Genomic DNA, 18,570 nt, shown 5'->3' with positions numbered 1-18,570 from the left:
TCAGAATTAGTCTTTTAAGTGTTAATGCAACTCTACTGTTGTGTTATATTTTGTTTTGTTTTGTTTTCATTCAACAGAATTCTGATTTGGAGATATCTTAAGGAAAAATATGTACATTACTGGAATTCTTTGCCTTTTGAAGTTTTAGGAGGATTAATATTTTGAATAATTAAAACATTATTATATCTCCTTAAGAGTTTTGTGCCAACAAGTGCTTTGTCCCCTAGTGAATATTCAAATAAGTAATCAATAAGCTTTTTGCCTAATTGTGTTCTCAGTGAGTATGATTGCCCTATCTTTCTATATAATGCAGTATTCATGAATGTAATTTAAAGTGAAGATACAAGACTATAGCCAACATAGCAATGATTTATGAATCGTTATCTGTTCATAGTCTACTTCTGATTGACAATGTTAATGAGCTTTTTAAAATGAAATTGACTTATTTCCCAGGAATGTTACTTGATCCTGTGGTTTGAACTTTTGACAAACTATGTACTTTTTACCTCATAATCTGATTTGGTTGCTGAAGTGTTGTCAAAAGCAGGAATTTTATTAAAAAGGAAGAAGAAAGAAAGGAATGAAAGAAGAAAAGAAGGAAACAAACAAACCAGTGTTTCTTTACTAAGAAATAATAATTAAATCCAGATGCTGTTTGCACTCAATTGGGTGTACACATCTCACACTTTTTGGGCAGGAATAGGAAAAGTGTGTTTCAAATTCTTTAGGGATAAGATACGCTAGGCAATGCCCCAGCTGCTCTTATGGCTGAATCTAGGGAAAGCCCTGGTTTTTGGTCTACATAATTAGAGCCTATGGAAAATAGAGGTGCCTTGGTCATGTAATGAGCTCAGCTGTCTAGATTCCCTCCTCCCCAGGACTATCACCCATATCTGTGGCTCTGGGTTATGCACGTAGGGCTATTAATAATAGAGATGATCCATCAGTGCTTGGGTGGCAAATGAGCTTTCCTCTCCTGATAACCTTCTGAGATGGACAGTCAGTCTTGAAGATTATTCAGGCATTTTCTCTTAACCTCAGTTATACATTTGTGGAATTACCTTTTTGTGTAAAGAAAACGTAAAACATGGAGATCTCCATAAGACTCTACAGTCAGCACAAAATAGAGTTGAAAAGACTGCCTGAGATAATATTTAAACTTATGATAGTTAAATTTCAAGTTAGTTGCTGTATACAAAGTGCTAAAAGGAACACATGTTCAGAGAGAGACATCTTTCAGAATCTGGTAAATGAATGAACTGATAGTCACACCTGCCTGTGACCTTTCCCACAGTTCTGTTGAATACCTGGAGAAAAGGTATCCAGTCATTTGAGTTGCTTTCGAAAAGGGGGTGATTTTCAATAGTCTGCTCAAGTCGCTGTTTTCTAGATACCAAAATAGCTGTTTTGAAACTGTTTAAATTCCTTGGGTAGTAATGTGCACTTTAAACAATTTGGGTATTGGAATGCCATCTGTTGTATTGAGTGATTTGAGTAGAAACCACTGATGAAGATTTTACAAATTGTGTGAAACTAATTTGCCATTTGTCAATCATTTACTGATTTGCAATGATCAATATTTTTATGAGAATTTAAACTTGAAAAAAAATGAGACATTGAAAAAGTAAGAGCACAATGAAATAGAAATTAATTTTAGGGTATATTTTAATTTATATTTGCTTTTAAAGTTATGCAAAGATGACAGGCAAGAATTACCCGTTTGACTATCTTTTCTTATGGAGACTATCTGGGAAATGTACATGACCTGCAAATTGAAAAAAGTAGGATCCATATTATGTTTCATTCAAATAGTATTTTTTAAGGATCTGTCTATAAAATATCTAAGAAAATCAGTGATGAACTATTAATCAATTTACAAATATTTATATAATATATACCTTTTGAAGGGTGCACCTGATATTTAAAGCAAGGTAATAAACCTGTTCCAAAACTGGATATATTAACTTGAAGTAATAAAGGAAGTTGAAACTTAGATTCCATGATAAATTTAAAAGAATAGCTAGGTATAATTTTTCTGCTTTGGATTTATTTAAATTTAGTCAAACTCTGTATATGGCATTTAACTTAGGACTTGGAAAAATATATGGCCTCTCACTGTTGGAAGAATCCTTCCTCAGGGTATAATATATTTTTATGTGATGATAAACAGATACAATGAAAAGTGAGTTTGTATGCTAAATAATACATGTTTTCATTTGAGCTAGAATAAATTAAATTGGTTTCTTAAAAATCATTTAATTATGAAAACTAGAATATACTAATTAAATTCTTATTGAAAATAACATATTTGGTTGTAATGTCCCAAGACAACACGGTACAGTGAAACTAAATGTACTCCTTCGTTGCCATTGACACTGTCTATTGGTATAATCATTTTTAAAGGAACATGGCAGCAAGGAGAAAGAGTCACAAAACTTCCCATACTCTTTGGCCCTGTAATTCCATCCTTCGAAAATTATTCCAAGGAAACAATTCATATTATAGTAAAATATTGAAACCATTTAAGTAGTCTATGTTAGGAGATCGGTTTACTAAATTGTGGTACATCAACAAAGCGTAATACTGTGTAGTCATTAAAGTATGAGATTGGAACATGTGATTGCTCCAACTCAGTATCCTATACAATATGATTGCAACTGTATTTAAAATATGTGAAAGATAATATGTAAAAATGAAAATATAAATGTGATTGTGTTTAACTTCATATTTTTGTAAATTTAATGTTATGATACCTGTTCAATTTTTTTTTTTAAAGACAGAAAATAGCCTCTGAAATGCATCAGAACTTTAGACCACAAAATTTAAAACAAGCATGAAGGATTTGGGGGGATTAAAAAGTGGAAATTGCTGTATTTGTTTCATTAATAAGAAGTACGTGTTACTTTTATTTTAAGAATTACATGGATTATTTATCACGACTGTATGAGAGAGAAATTAAAGATTTCTTTGAAGTTGCAAAGATCAAGATGACTGGCACAACTAAAGAAAGCAAGAAGTTTGGTAAGCTTAGGCACTCAGTTCATTGTTTTCTATTCTATTAAAAATGGTTTTATTTATGACAAATATTTCTGAGACTTTTTAAGCAAGGTGGAAGAAGATACAGTAGAAGTAATGAAAGAGTAAGTCTAATGCATTGGTCTGATTTATAGGTATTTCATAGAACAAATATATCTGTAAATACGTTTTTTACTAATTAAAATTCTGCAGTATGTGCATCTGACATCAATTGTGTATTCATCCTATGGTTAAAAGTATATATTCATAGGAAAATCAGTTGGCCAGAAAATGAAGTGGAGTCTGGTAGAGAAAGTATTAGACCAAGAGACACGGGTTGAGAGTTGAGTTTCTGACTTCCTAAAAGACCTTTTATAGCAGCTGGGGGCGAGTCACTGATCTCTTAAGTGTTGGTCTCCGCAGGGAAATGAAAGTGATTCCCGGCTTCTTACTTCTCACTGGCTATATTGAATCAAAAAGAAAGCTTAAAAGTGTTTTCTCCCCTGCCAAGGGGCTATAAAAATGTCAGCAAAATTTCTCCTGTGATTATACCTTATTTTTCCAAAAAGATATTTTTGAAATGTGTTTTTTGTTGCTTCTAAATATGTTAAATGGACCAAAACATGATTTTAAAGGATAACCAGTGAAAGTATCAAGTCACGAGGAAGCTGATTTGCCGAGGCCACATTCTGCTCTTGCATGTACCCATCTCTGGAGTTCCCTTTGGATGGAGTTCTGTGCCTATTCAAGTCAAAACCTGGCCTTAAATGGCTACAGTGTGTACTCCTCAGTGTGTCTGCATAGCTCCCCTTTAGAATAATGAGTGTAGCATTTGCTGGTTGAAAGGAGCCTATGCCCTAAGCAGCTTGGGTAATCGGGAAACAGGATTGAAATTGATCGCACATTTTTCCATTCTTTTCTTTAGGACAGAGAAGACTGTCTTTAGTAGGTAATTATTAGTAATTCACTGGTTTGGTTTTTTTCAATACAACACTAATATATTGATTATACTAGTCCAGACTTTTGAAATGGCTTGAATCTGTGTACAAGTATGTCACATTTAGGTAAAGATACTGACAAGAATCTTAGGACAATAGGCTTTTGGAAACAGAAATGCTAACTCATCCTAAAGGTTAATTGTTCTTAAACAGCAGTGTGTTTATATCCTTGTTAGTGTTTCACTGTGGATATGTTATGCTTTTATTTTAGTAAACAGCATATTATTAATGCAGTTCCATGTTTAATGTTTTCATTTAGTATATTTGTCACCACTTGTGAGTGAACCATTTTATTTTGAGAGAACTCTTCTCCAGTATATGAAAACTGGAGGTAAAAGGGAAATCTTTCTAAAAATATCTCCTCAGCAGGTCATTAATCCCGGTATCAAAATAGTTTATCAAGCCTAAGATTCACATTGAGATAAATGACATAATAAAAATATAGTTTAAATCAAGTACAATAGTATCTTGTTAATGGTATCACTGCATTAACCTGAAACCTAAATTTTTTCTTTTCTTACCCCTTGAGAAATTCTTAAAGTATCTTGTTAAAAATATTCTTAAATTAACATAATACAAGTTTAGAAGGCACTGTTATAGTTTTAAAACAGTGGTAAAATTACATCTCTTCTGTGTATCTATTAAATAATTAAGGAATAGGAGAGTAATTTGTGACAGTTGATGGCGCCAGAAAATTAGTTTCAGTTATTTTGATATCATCAACTACTACAAGAGGAGAAAAACTAAAAGACAGAATTCAGAGGATAAAAATGGTTTGGTTCATCTTTGAAGATCTAACTTGTTAGTCAGCATTTAAAAATAAATTTCAAGTTAAACACAAATGACTTAAGAAGTTCTAAATAAGATAGAAGGTAAATTCTTTAAAAGATATCTTTTCAATGATTCAAATTATGTTTAAATCAATTTTTTAATAGTAATTATAATTAAACTAGAAACCTGAAATTTGGGGAAGATAACTTGTCAATGAATCAAAATTAAGTAATTATAAATAAAATTTAAATTTATTTTGCTTTTACTTGCTCTGAAAAAATGCTAGGTCACAGATGCTAATGAGACTAGAAAGTCAGATTGAATGTGTTTTACAAAAGGAAATTGGATAGTCAGTATAGTCATAAAGATTTAAGGGAATACTCTCTTTCTGAACCACTCTTGACTTGAGGCAAATAAATCGAAATAATGTTAAAATGCCAGTAAAGTATCTTTTATTTGTGATAAGATCTTTATGTAGGTCATTGCCTTTTTTGATTAGTAGGTTTACTTTGATACCCTCAGAGGCATAGAATTTTCCCCCCAAGAGGGATATTTTAGTGGGTTTTCTCCCCTTTGTATTCTGCAAATGTACTTAACGAAATGGCAGGCAAAGGAAATTTAGTAATTATTTTAAAAATTACCAGTTTCTTTCTACAGCTGAGATGACACACACACATATATTATTTTAGTCTAACATATGCGTTTATACAATTACTGCCTCCCTTGTATTTAATGTTCCAAAATTTTAAAAATGGTATTATTTTTTTATTCCGTTTCTCCACTAAACTAAGAAATCTTATTAATTCCAAAGGGAGTCTTGAATACAAGACTGAATTCAGTGCTGGCTGGAAGATTCATTCAATAAATATTAATTACCTCTTATATAATAAGCACTGCTAAGTACTGAGAATGCACCAATGAGCAAAGACTCTATCCTCATGAAGTTTATAGTCTAGTGGGGATTATATAAGATGTTTAAAACTTTACCTGAATCTTGTTGCTTGTTGCTGATAAATAATATAGGCTTTTTATGAGCCCCAAATTATAATTGATAGGCACTACTAGTAACTATGTATTCTTTATTCACTACTGAAAAAAGAAAGAAAAGTACAGTCATGCAGTGCATAACATGTTTCAGTCAAAGACAGATGGCATACACAATGGTGGTCCCATTAGTTTAGTACCATATAGCCTAAGTGTGTAATAGGCTGTAGCATCTAGGTTTGTGTAAGTACTGTAGGGGAGGAAGAAATTTTCGTCTCCCTTCTGGGTTCTTCTGGCTGGTCTAAAAATTAGATTGACATGAGACAGATTAACAGGAGAAAAACAAATAAAAATTTAATAACATATATACGTGGGAGAAACCCAGGAAAATTGAATAACTCACCAAAACGGCCGAAGTCGTCACCTTAAATAGCATCCTCAGCTAAAGACAAAAGAAGATGTTGGGATTGGGAAGAGTCAGGGACTTCACAGGGAAGAAAGGCAATTCACAGGTAGGTGAAAAGAAGCGAATGTTTGGAAAACAAGTGTTTGGCCACACAGAAACAGAAGGACCCAGAGAGGACCCCAGCAAACAGGCTTCTCTAGCTTCCTCCCTGTCTGCCATCTAGTTCATGTTATGCTAAGGTAGTAGCTTGCTTCCTGAGACAAGTTCATTTATCTGAATTGTTTTAGGCAGTTAAGGGGGAGGTAACAGGAAAAACTCTCTGAGTCTTTTTTGTTTCTTAAAAATAATCAGCCTAAAATAATCCTCATGTTAAAGAGACACATTGTGGGGTGGCAAATTTTGTTCCCCTTCACTACTCTCTATGATGTTCACACAATGACAAAACCACCTAACAACACATTTCTCAGGACAAATCCCTGTTGTTAATTGACGCGTGACTGCATCTGAAGTGTTAGGAACTTCTGGAACTGGTGAACTTAGCATAGTGACACCTTAAGGCCACCAGAAAGTACTGTTCAGATAAGCCATCTGATAGCTCCAGCACGAACCCTGCTTGCCACTTTAATGTCCAGCCTTATGGCTTCATATGCCCATGAGCTTCCGGTAACCGAGGCTGGGAAGATACGCATGTCGCTCATGTGGCAAGTTAGGAGCTTGTACCTGGGCTGTTGCCTTGAAGTTTGGCAGGGATAGTGACAGTTCACACATTGTTCTCTGTTTTTAAAATATTTCTAGGTTACGGTGTACATTCTTTAATCTTCCATTTTATTCTATAATTTCTTTCTTTGCCTTTCACGTTAACTTCTAATTTGAGTTTAGAATTTCACAAGGTGATCTCTACAATTGATCAAATAAATATTATATAGAGTGAAGTTTTAGAATAAAAGAAATGCCAAATAACCCTAAAAGAGCTCAAATTCCTGTATTAAACCTGTTCCCTCAGCTTTACCCTTCCATCCACCCATCTCCTGATGATGAGTATTTTGATAATGTCTTTCATTCTAGGTGTTCACAAAGCCAGTAACTAAGTAGTTCAGCTTGATCTTTTAAAATGGTTTTAAAGCCCCACTCACATAATTTTTTTTATCAGAAGTAGTATAAAACTATTTAGTACAGTGGAGATGCATTTCAGGAGTTTCCAGGGAATGCCAGGTTGTTGATGCATTTAATGTCTAAATCTACAAGTTTATTCTAATAAATTTCTGCTGTTTTAAATTATTTATTTGAGCTATTTTTTCTTCAGAACCAAAACTTGCAAATGTAGTCTTTTAAATTTATCAGCTTCATGAACTTAAAAAAAAAAATTATTTAAAAAATGGGGGGGGGATTTACAAATATGGGTATTTTTACCTGAATATTTGAATAAAAACAATACATTAAAAGCCTAGTAAAGTGTTTTCTCTCATATAATCTTTCAAACAGTAGCTGACCAACTAAACATATGTTGCATCTCTCGTTACTTGATGCTCATGGTTCTTTGCATGTGTCTTTTAAACTAGAGCTTTAACTTCCTCTTGTGCATGGTTTGTGCAAATTGCAGTTTATTAACTTGTCTTTGTCTTTGATGCTTGCAACCTAATCCATCACAGCTACACTGCCTCGAAAAGAAAGTGCTGTCAAACAGGAGACAGAGAGTGAGTATGCTTAGTGTATTAGTAGGTATTCTCGATGCATGTTTGTTTACTGTCTAGAAATTAGTTATTTGTCTTGAAAAACATTACACCAAAAATGCTGATCACTCTGAGTTGCCAGGTATTGGTGAAAGAAAACCAATGTGATGATTGTGGTATGGCTACAAGAAATATGTAATATCGTTAAAAATATATGGTGGGTAGTCAGAAATTTGTGGAAAAGCTTAACCATTATACTTCTGTTTTCAGGCTGTGTTTAGAAACTATAAAAAATTCTTAGAGATATGGTCAGATTTTGCATAATGAAACCAGTTTGTCCCTAATTGTCCTTATTATATCTTCATTTGTCCCTTCTGACCATCAGCAAATAATACAGGTTTAACTGAGAAATATTCAAGAAGAATAAAAAAAGTTATTGTTTATATTTCATTCTGAATAAAAATATCACATTTTCTTGTAAAAATAGAATCCTTCTTTGATGTACACAGGATATTGTCCAACCATATTCTTCTCATTTTTCCTCACAACTGTGATGATACCTATGTTTATATCTAAACACAGGTGTCCTGCGTTAATATAGTTAATGATGTATGTACTATATTTTACTTGTATTTTAAATATAACAAATTTTCAGCGTGGTTTTTTCCCTTCATTTTGTTTCGTTTTTTAAAAACTGTAGTTAATCAGTTCATTTACTGTAAAAGCAGAGTTTCTGGGTTCAGGGGTGTAGTAAGTTGAACTGAATGTAATTCACTCTTTTTGTAGGGCAAGAATGATCAAGTATTAGCAGTTTCATGTAGTTCAACCTAATAATGTTGATTTAATGTGGAGGCGAGTCATATTGGAATGTGGCAGTTTTCTTCAAAAATATAACAAAGTCCTGTTAGCTTGCACACTAGGGGATCCCTGACCTTCATCTGTGTTCATGTCATTTGAATGGGAAAGAAATCCTCATCTACTTTCGTCTAGAGATAGCATCAGGCAGCTTTATCTTTATGGTGAGGCTGGGCCGGGGCTAGATTATGTGATCTTTAGGATCCCTTTCAGTCCTGTTCTATGGATCTGCATAGTTTCGCTACTCTTTACAGTGTGCTCGAGAATGGGACACAAATGTTAATGAAAGAGGAGGACACTCTGCAACCATCCCATGCAGTAGATTTGTGCACTAGCTAGTATGAGCCCTGGAAGACCAAGGCAGTGGACGGCAGCCCTGATTTATGCTATGGATCCTTTATTCACGAAAGTCACAACTTTCAAAGTTTTACTATTTCTTAGGTCTTCATGGAAGTTCTGGGAAATTAACTGGATCTACTTCTAGTCTAAATAAGCTCAGCGTTCAGAGTTCAGGGAATCGCAGATCTCAGTCGTCTTCCTTGCTGGATATGGGGAACATGTCTGCCTCTGATCTCGACGTTGCCGACAGAACCAAATTTGATAAGGTAAAAAATAGCAGTTTGCTATTGCTTTAAGTGTGTTCCAAGATTTGGGCTCTGTTGGCCTTCTTAGTTAACCATATCTTACTTTCTAATTCTGGATCTGAGAAAACTACTAGTCAAATGGCAACTAAAATATAAAGTATCAATTAAATGACATGACAGCTTTATTAAACTTTTTTATAAATCATAAAGTGCTTACATCTATATTAAGTCTAAGTTCTTTGAGCAACTATAGAGTAAAGAGGAAATAACAGCTTTTATGAAGCTAAATTATTCTCTGCAATGCATTAAATAAGTTTAAAAAGTTGATCTCAGGGCTGGCCCCATGGTTTAGTGGTTGAGTTTGGTGCACGTCACTTGGGCAGCCCAGGTTTGTATGTTCAGATCCCCGGCGCAGATCTACACCACTCATCTCGTCATGCTGTGGTGGTGACACACATGTAAAGTGGAGGAAGATTGGCAACAGATGTTAGCTCAGGGCTAATCTTCCTCAGCAGAAAAAAAAAAAGTTTATCTCTGTGTTCCTCTCTTCAGATTTCAAGTGAATAATTGTTGTGAGTTTTATTTTAGATATGTTCTGGCCCTCTTATGCTCTGACAGTACTGCATGGTCCTGTCAGTCTTGGAAGAGTTTGTTTTTGGGATTCTGTTGAGATTATAGATAAAGCATATATGGTCCCTGCAGAGAAAGGAATTAAATGTGGAATGTTATTTTAAGCATTTGGTGCAGTTCTTTCATTATTGGATCATTTTGGTTTTCTTCAGATCTTTGAACAGGTGCTAAGTGAACTGGAACCTCTGTGTCTGGCAGAACAGGACTTCATAAGTAAATTTTTCAAACTACAGCAACATCAAAGTATGCCTGGAAGTATGGTATGGCTCACGGTTATTTATTGGCTAGTATTTATGATCTGTAGCATAATTATTCTAATTAATGTGTTGTCACAATTTCAATATCCAGAACAGAAAAAGAAAGACTATACAGTGTAAGGATTTTTAAAATAATTTTTGTCAATAATTTTATTATCCACAAGATAAAAACAGTAGTAGTTAGAGTTTGGGCATCTAAATTAATATTCCAGCCTGTCTTAGACCTAAACATTCTCTAAATTAGTGAAGGGAAAAAATGTCTGGATTTACTTGGCAAAAAACATTTAAAAAGCAATTTTAGCATTTTAGTACTAATCAAGAAAAAATTAAAATTTAAAAAAAATGTTTGAGTGTATGTACCATGGTCTAGCAAAAAAAAAAAAAAGGAAGAAAAAATATGGTGAGACTTGAAATCTGAATCTTTGTTATGACTTTGTTACTAACTAGCTATGAGACCTTACAGCAATTATTTAATCCCTGGTTTTCCTCATCTGTGCCATGGGTATAATAATGCCTGTTCAGCATGCCTCTTAAGTGGCATAAATGTAAGAAAATAAACTGAGAGATTTACTATAATCTTTCAAAGAACTGGAAAGCACAATACAAATAGAGCAATTTTTAAATTAAGGTCTTCTTCAAAAGGAGAACCAAGATATAAATAGCAGTCATGAAATGAATGAGAAATTAATTGTCGTTTCAAATGGTTGGGGATTTGTTGTAGATGGTGGTGGTGGTAAGTTTGCTTACTTGTTAGCTTCTGTAAGAATTTTTGATAGCATTTTTTTAAATGCCAAAGTTTTGTTAGAATGGTGAGATTTTTTTAATTTTTAAAATTCTCTCTTGAAAGCTGTTTCTGGATGTTTTCTGGTTTTTGTTGAGCTGCCCTCCCATTCCCACACCTGCTCTGAGCCTCCTGTACTTTCTCTCTCCCCACTTTCCCCTCATGTGCACACATACGAACACAACTTCTCACCCTACAATGATTCTTGGATAAAACCTAAGAATAAAGCATTTTGTGAACATTCTTAAACAGCATACTAAATTATATAGTCTTATCGGTAATACTACCTTTAAAAATCATTTTTCATAATGTATTCTCTCCTAGGAATTTTAAGACTGAGCAGGCTTTTGCTATATAAACTAGTCAAATTGTTGGTCTTTTATTATATAAAGTTCTGAATAATTTTTGCAGACTGAAGCAGAGGACCTAGATGGAGGAACGTTACCACGGCAACATAATTCTGGCGCACCACTGCCTGTCTCATCTGAGTATGTGTTCGTTACTATCTATGTTTATTTTGGAAAAAAGTGAGACTTTAAATTGAGCAAAGAGGTGTGCTGCTCCGTGAGGAGTCCAGATGACTCTCAGTAACCCGATGGCACGCAGAGACACCGACATGTGCCCAGTGTCTTATCAAGCATCTCACTGAATTAAAATTGGTCCTGTTGTGTGGCCCTTTGGCTCGTCTTTGCTCTAGTAATCACAAAAAAACACAATCAGTTTTAATGTTTGCCGGTAGGAAGTAGCATTTGAATTGCAGTGCGTTTCTCAGAAGTCATGAAGCACATTTCAAGACCCAGCTTTATAAATGACATAAAGTTATTTTGAGTGATAAAACTTAACCTGAAAAATTATTTTTATATTGGAAAGTGCTGTAGAATAATTCGTTCATTATATTTGGGCATTTTTAGTTGAAATATCAAATTTACTCATTTTGTGTATACTCTGGATTAAAGTTAAAGATGAATACACCTGAAACTTGTAACAACTTTCTGTATTTGTGTTTTCTGAACAGGAAAGATATGATCCGCCAAATGATGATTAAAATATTTCGCTGCATTGAGCCAGAACTGAACAATCTCATTGCGTTAGGAGACAAAATTGATAGCTTTAACTCCCTTTACATGCTCGTCAAAATGAGTCATCATGTGTGGACTGCACAAAATGTGGACCCTGCTTCTTTTCTAAGTACTACGTTGGGAAATGTTTTGGTGACCATCAAAAGAAACTTTGACAAATGCATTGTAAGTTTTTTAAGAAAAATAACTTAGAATTCTAATCATTGCAAAAAATAGGTAAATGTATTTAAATCAAGAAATTTCCACCTTTCCATTGGGGACTCTACAGTTCACATCCCCCAAAGCCTTAAAGCAGGGTGTTGGCTGCCATTTCTATGAACAGTTAGTTGGATGGTACTATGCCGGCTAGTTGCCCTTCTACACTGTGTTTCTTGGCAAGTTCTGGAGTAGTGGCATAGAGGCATCACCTGCCTAAGAGATCCAGTATGTTACTAAAATCTCGGTTGACTGATTAGTAACTGTAGAGTTAATGAAACAATTGAAACTATCACTTGGATTTATTGTTGTTGTTTTAATATATTCTAATGAGAAAATTAGGATTGTTTTAGTTAATCTTATTTTAATACGATTATTTTAACTGATTGTTTAAATTATTTAGTTTAATTATTTATTTAATTAGTTCAGTAGGTTTAATTAATAATCCTACTGCTGTCTTTTAAGAATAAATGGTTCTTTTAATAACTTCCAGCAATCTTTGTTTTCCTCCTCCTAATAGGAAAAACATCATTAACGACTTTATTTTTGTCTGTTAGGTTTTGGTAAGCTTGTAGGTATGAATTGGCCTGGACCAGATTCTGAAAGACAGTTTCATTTTATTAATGTATTTAGTATGAAGAGGTGGATAGGTATCATTTGAATATTTCTACCATGTAACCTCTAAGTTCTATTCAGCTGTTGAATATCCATAAATAATGGAAGATAAAAATATTAAAGGCAGTTATAATCCATATCATTTTTTATACTTTTAAAAAATAGTATTTATTGGGTTTTTGAAATTGTAAAAGCCATTTACGTTGACTGTAGAAACTCAAAAGTTGCCTCAATACGCTTGTTAATCCTCTTTCCCAACCAAATGATTTCACCTGATATTTGAAATCCCGTGAAATTTGACCACTTAAGCTTATCCTCTTCCCTTCCCCACCTTCTCCAGAGGTGATGGTAAACCTGGAAGGTCTGGTTGTAAGCTGATAACCCAAAGAAAGGGAAGAGCTACCAAAGGCTAAAATAAGGAGCCCCGTGTGACATATCTGGACCACTAGATCATGGGGACACTCTACATTTCCAGAATATGAAGGCTTTGTTGCTTTTATCAGTAAAATATAACTGTAGGTAATACCTCTCAATGCAGTAGAACATAACAGTTAAAAGCATAGGATGTAGTGTCCGGTAGATGTCGACATGAGTTCGAGTGACAAGCTTAACACTTTGCCTGGCGCAGAATAAGAGCTTATTAACTGATAGCTTGTAATGGTGGTGGTGGTGATAGTAGTAGTAACTTCAGTAATTTACAATAGTTTATTAAAGAATATTCTTGTTACTCTCGAGACAGGTAGTGGAGCAACGAAGTAAAATTAACCCAGACAAAGGTATAAACTCATATTTTCTTCTAAATTGCATGTATTTCTAAAGGATCTATCTTGTCACTCAAAGGAAGGATGGTTCCCTCTGCTGCCTATCATCTCCCTCTGTCTCTTATTTTAATTCGAGTCTTCCCATAGTATCCTAGTAGATTGTGTGTGCTCAGTAAGTGGTATATGTTCTGGTATTTGGGACAAGATCAAGACCCAGGGCATACTTTCAGAAGATAATGAATGGGTCTGTGTGTATTGAACCAAAAGCATGAATGTCAGATGGCTGCAGAAAATGGAACAGACAGCACCTGAGATTGGCTGTTTCATCTGGTGGCGAAGCCCAAAGTATTTGGTCTTTTTCAAAGAACAGGGCCAAGAAAGCTAGCCTAGCATGAACTAGAACTAAAATTAGCAAATAACTGACACATCGAGTACTACCAAGCTGGACTCTGCTGTCCAATGTATTTCTTCACTGCTTTTAGTTTGCTTTTCAGGATTCCTCACACTATAGTGATGTGGATTTGCTCTCTTAAACCTTTGAAAATGGTATGATTTGGTCAGATTGCAATGGACATAGGACGGACAAGTAATGTAGTGATATATGGCTAGCGTCAAAGTTGTAGTGTTAAACACTGAATGACCTCTGTGTCCTTCTGGTGCTGGCAGTATGATTGGGCAATCAGCTGGAAATACGCATAGCTTTAGCGTGAGAGAAGTTTTATTTTTGTGAAATTTAGTTCATGGATGGCTCTTTTCTTAAATGAATACACTGTTTCTACCATCCCAGTTACAAAGCCAGAGAAGACAGCTGTCATTAGAATATTTCCTATTAATGTTCAAGTTTATTCAGGCTATAATTGTATCCAGTGCATTTAAAATGCCACACAGAACAAAAATCTTCATGCAGCTTAATAACAATAGACCAGCATTCATAGATTAGCACTTACTATGTCCTGGGCACTTGGATAGTACTTTGCATACGTTACCTCATTTAATCCTCACAACGTCCTCCCCGCCACATAAGGGAGATGCTCCAAGAGGTTATGTTACTTTCCGCAGGTCAACAGGTAGAAAGTGATGGAGTTGGTATTTATACCCAGACAGCCTGGTTCCAGCACCTGCAGTCTTACACTGCCTTCCCTACTGCATGCATTTTTACTCCTCGCAGTTATCAATACTGCTGAGGTGGAATGGTAGTAAAGATAATATGAAATGGTTGACAGCACTCGCAGGCCTTTCTTATACTAATGCCTGCAGCCTAGAAACAATGACTTTTCTAATCCATGTGTCATACGGTTTTCAAATTATACCCCCAAAATCTCTCCACAACGAAATTTTAGGTAGAAGTTGAAAATAATCCAACAGTATTCAGCAGTGTAATTCTTACTGTGAGTAGATCTAGATCCTCTGAGAAGTACGAAGAACCATAACTGAATCCATGGATTCTTTTGAACACAGATGTCTGGATTCTGTCTCTATGAAACATCCCCTTTTGCACTTTGTCGCTATCAAACACTAGCATTTTATTGAACTAATTTAGAATAAGTAATAGATACATGATTAACTATACAATGCAAATCTGTAGTAGAAATGCCTATTCTCCCTCTCTGTTCTTATACCCCAGAAATACAGAACATGAGAATTGGAAATGGCTCTGGTTCTGAAACTTGGCCACAACCAGAAGTAACCTGGAGAGGTCCTGTGTGTGCTCTGATAACTGCTCTGCCCCAGAATGGGCAATCGCCTTATACTTATCTTTCATAAATGGTAGAAATGTTTATTGGTTGTTTTTGCTTTGAACAAAGACTTGAGGTTCACAAGCTTTGATTGCATCTTGTTTTAAATAGTTTAGATTTTTCCCCTTGACTTCATTTTCTTAAATAAAATATGTGTACTTTTTATTCTATAGAAATAGTTTTTCTTAGTTATCCTTATTGTGTTAATCTTTAATTAGTGAGCCTCCAAAATGTTCTAGGTACTAAATTATGTCCTACCTCTATGATGTATACATTTGGTTGTAATTATATGTTGTTTCTAACTTGCTTGGCTACTTCTCTCCCTTCCTTTCTGCCTAACTTTAGAGTAACCAAATAAGGCAAATGGAAGAAGTAAAGATCTCCAAGAAGAGTAAAGTAGGAATTCTTCCATTTGTTACTGAATTCGAAGAATTTGCTGGACTTGCAGAATCAATCTTTAAAAATGCTGAGCGTCGTGGCGATCTAGATAAAGCATATACTAAACTTATCAGAGGAGTATTTGTTAATGGTAAGCTTTTGTTATGTTCTAAAGAATATTTTGGTTGATCATTTTCATTGTTTCTGGTAACTTGGAAGGTGGGGAACAGGTATGTTCATTATTTTTCATATTCTATAGTCTTTTTTAAGTTTTCTGAAATTAAAGGTTTCTTGAATTTGAAAAACAGTCAGTACATAAAGCCCATTCATATTCATCAGGAACCACTTATATTTTGGGGCTCATATGGGCTTAGTACTACGCAAAATTGAAATTCATTTTTTTAAACATAAAAAGATGACCTCCTGATTACATTTCTTTTTAGCAGGAGTCTTCTGGAGACAATAGGCAGTGATGTCTGTGTAATCATGAGCAAATCAATTCACTTCTTTAGGTCTCAGTTTTCACATCCGTTACTTGAGGTAGATTAATGCTAAAATACTATAATGCACTGTCTTCCTGTGTCAGATCCCACAATAAAGTTACAGAAATAATGTGGACATGTTGTTTAATTTGAAATAAATTATCTGATTGTATATGTTCAGGAATTTTAAAAGCTAAAAATTGACAGAAAGTGGAATCATTTCATCAATTACATATAGCATTTTCAGTGGAGGCAAGTCTAGGAGAAAGACAGATAAATTACATGATTGAATGTATGGCTGATACTGTTTTTAAAATTCAAAGTAGCTTTGCTTTATCTGACTGTAAAGTAGTATATGCTCATTACACACCCCCAAAAACCAGAAAACAGATTTTAAAAACAAGAAGAAAATAAAGATAATTTGTAGTCTCATCATGCAGAGATAACATTTAATTTTTGTCCTTCCAAACTTTTTAATATGTCTCTCCCTTGTGTATATGTGCATATGGTATGTGTGTGTGTATGCGCATGCAGATGCGCTTTAATATAAAAATTTTTATCTTACATACTGTTTTGGAACCTGCTAGACTCTATAATCCTACTGTCTTTCCTTGTCAATTAATATTGATAATCATTTTTAATGATTGTATTGTATTCCACATATCACTATTTATTTACCAAATCTCCTATTAATAGACATTTATTTGCCCCAGTTTCCTGCGTATATTTTTGTATACTTGTCCAATAATTTCTTTAGGGTAAATTACTAGAAATGGAATTACTAGATCAAAAGCCAAAAGATATATCTCAAGGCTTTTGCCAAATTGCTATGTGGAAAGGTTGTACCAGTTTACTGCTGTGAACACTTGTTGAAAGTTTCCATCATATCTGCACCAGTGCTGAATATTACTAGATGTTATCAATCTTTTTATTCTTCGTCAACCTCATAGGCTATAAATTGATTTTGTTTAGGGTGTTTTTTTGCCGTGCAAGTGCTTTCAAATTTTATGTCAAATTTACTCATCTTTCCCTTTATGACTTCTGAGTTTGGGGCCATTCTTAGAAAGGTCACACTATCACAAAGTTTTTTTTTTTCTTAGCTTTATTTTCCCTAGTACGTATGATTGTGTTCATTTATTTGCTATTGTAAAAATAAGAAATGATGGTTTTAGAGAACTTTGCAACATAGTGGAAGCTTAAATGGACCTTTCTAACTTTGTCCGCACGATGATTAGCATCTTTTATGTGTTTTTATCTTGAAATTAGAGTCAAATAAAAAATACATATCTCTTGTCAACAATTCAAAGAAATACCTTAAACCACATTTAATCAAATGCAGAATCAATTCCTTGTTATATACTAGGTTTCCATATATACGTGGAACTGTTTTAGAGCGTTTTTTTTAATTAGACTTGGGTGGATATGAAGGCCTTTTAATACAATATATTTTATTAAGTCCAGAGATGTGCTTGCTTCTTAAACTTACAAATGAAAATAATCAATCATGTAAATATAGCTAAATATGGTCATACTCCTATCAGGATATTTTTCCTTTTGATTTTAGTGGAGAAAGTAGCAAACGAAAGCCAGAAGACCCCCAGGGATGTGGTTATGATGGAAAACTTTCACCATATTTTTGCAACACTGTCTCGTTTGAAAATCTCATGTCTAGAAGCTGAAAAAAAAGAAGCCAAACAAAAATACACCGATCACCTTCAGTCTTACGTCATTTACTCTTTAGGACAACCTCTTGAAAAGCTAAACGTAAGTGTATTTTCATTCAGTATTTTTTTTCTGGTTTTGAACCTGTATACATCTGTTTAGGTATGAATAATATAACAAACTTGTGTCTTAAATTTGCTCATGTGTTGATACAGGAGGATAAGGAAGGTGGGGCTCAGTCACTGATGCCGACAGTGAGCCAAGATGCTGCTAGATGCTCTGTATAGATTATTTCGTTTAATTCTTGTAAACAGTGACGTGGGGTGAGATAGCATCATTCCCATTTTACAAATGAAGAAACTGAAAGTGAATAAACTTGCTTGAGGGTTTGATGGCTTGTAAGTAGTAAAGCTGGGGAGTGAACTTTCCATCATACCACACTCTCACTGCTTACCTCGTGAATGGCCAACCTTTATCCCTAGTTCAGATGAAGATTTCAAAAATTTTATCAAGATAAAACCAAAAATTGTTTTGTTCACTGGCTTTTCTTTTCCTTTTCTTTCCTGACTTGTCATTCCCCAGAGCAAGTCTGATGATTAAAAATAAGAAATGATGGTTTTAGAGAACTTTGCAACATAGTGGAAGCTTAAATGGACCTTTCTAACTTTGTCCGCACCATGATTAGACATCTTTTATGTGTTTTTATCTTGA

The 18,570-nt window shown here is 34.3% G+C and overlaps 1 protein-coding gene across 23 annotated transcripts in view; it reads left to right on the top strand.

Annotated features, from left to right (window-relative positions):
• EXOC1 (exocyst complex component 1) overlaps window positions 1-18,570 on the top strand; it is a 54,082-nt gene that overhangs the window by 31,229 nt on the left and 4,283 nt on the right. For 8 of the 23 annotated variants that reach the window (XM_001492690.7, XM_014738737.3, XM_014738740.3 and 5 more), the window contains 8 exons: window positions 2,916-3,021; window positions 7,824-7,868; window positions 9,141-9,304; window positions 10,066-10,173; window positions 11,363-11,439; window positions 11,967-12,195; window positions 15,683-15,866; window positions 17,762-17,961. In XM_001492690.7, coding sequence (XP_001492740.2) covers window positions 2,916-3,021; window positions 7,824-7,868; window positions 9,141-9,304; window positions 10,066-10,173; window positions 11,363-11,439; window positions 11,967-12,195; window positions 15,683-15,866; window positions 17,762-17,961 — 1,113 coding nt within the window. Of the gene's footprint in view, window positions 1-2,915; window positions 3,022-3,940; window positions 3,965-7,823; window positions 7,869-9,140; window positions 9,305-10,065; window positions 10,174-11,362; window positions 11,440-11,966; window positions 12,196-15,682; window positions 15,867-17,761; window positions 17,962-18,570 lie in introns of all 23 variants that reach the window. The other 15 variants (XM_003364711.5, XM_070263802.1, XM_014738741.3 and 12 more) reach the window with 2 other exon arrangements.

The sequence above is a fragment of the Equus caballus genome, chromosome 3, assembly GCF_041296265.1.
Source record: "Equus caballus isolate H_3958 breed thoroughbred chromosome 3, TB-T2T, whole genome shotgun sequence".
NCBI classification, from domain to species: Eukaryota; Metazoa; Chordata; class Mammalia; order Perissodactyla; family Equidae; genus Equus; species Equus caballus.
This window is presented reverse-complemented; position numbering and strand designations above follow the sequence as displayed.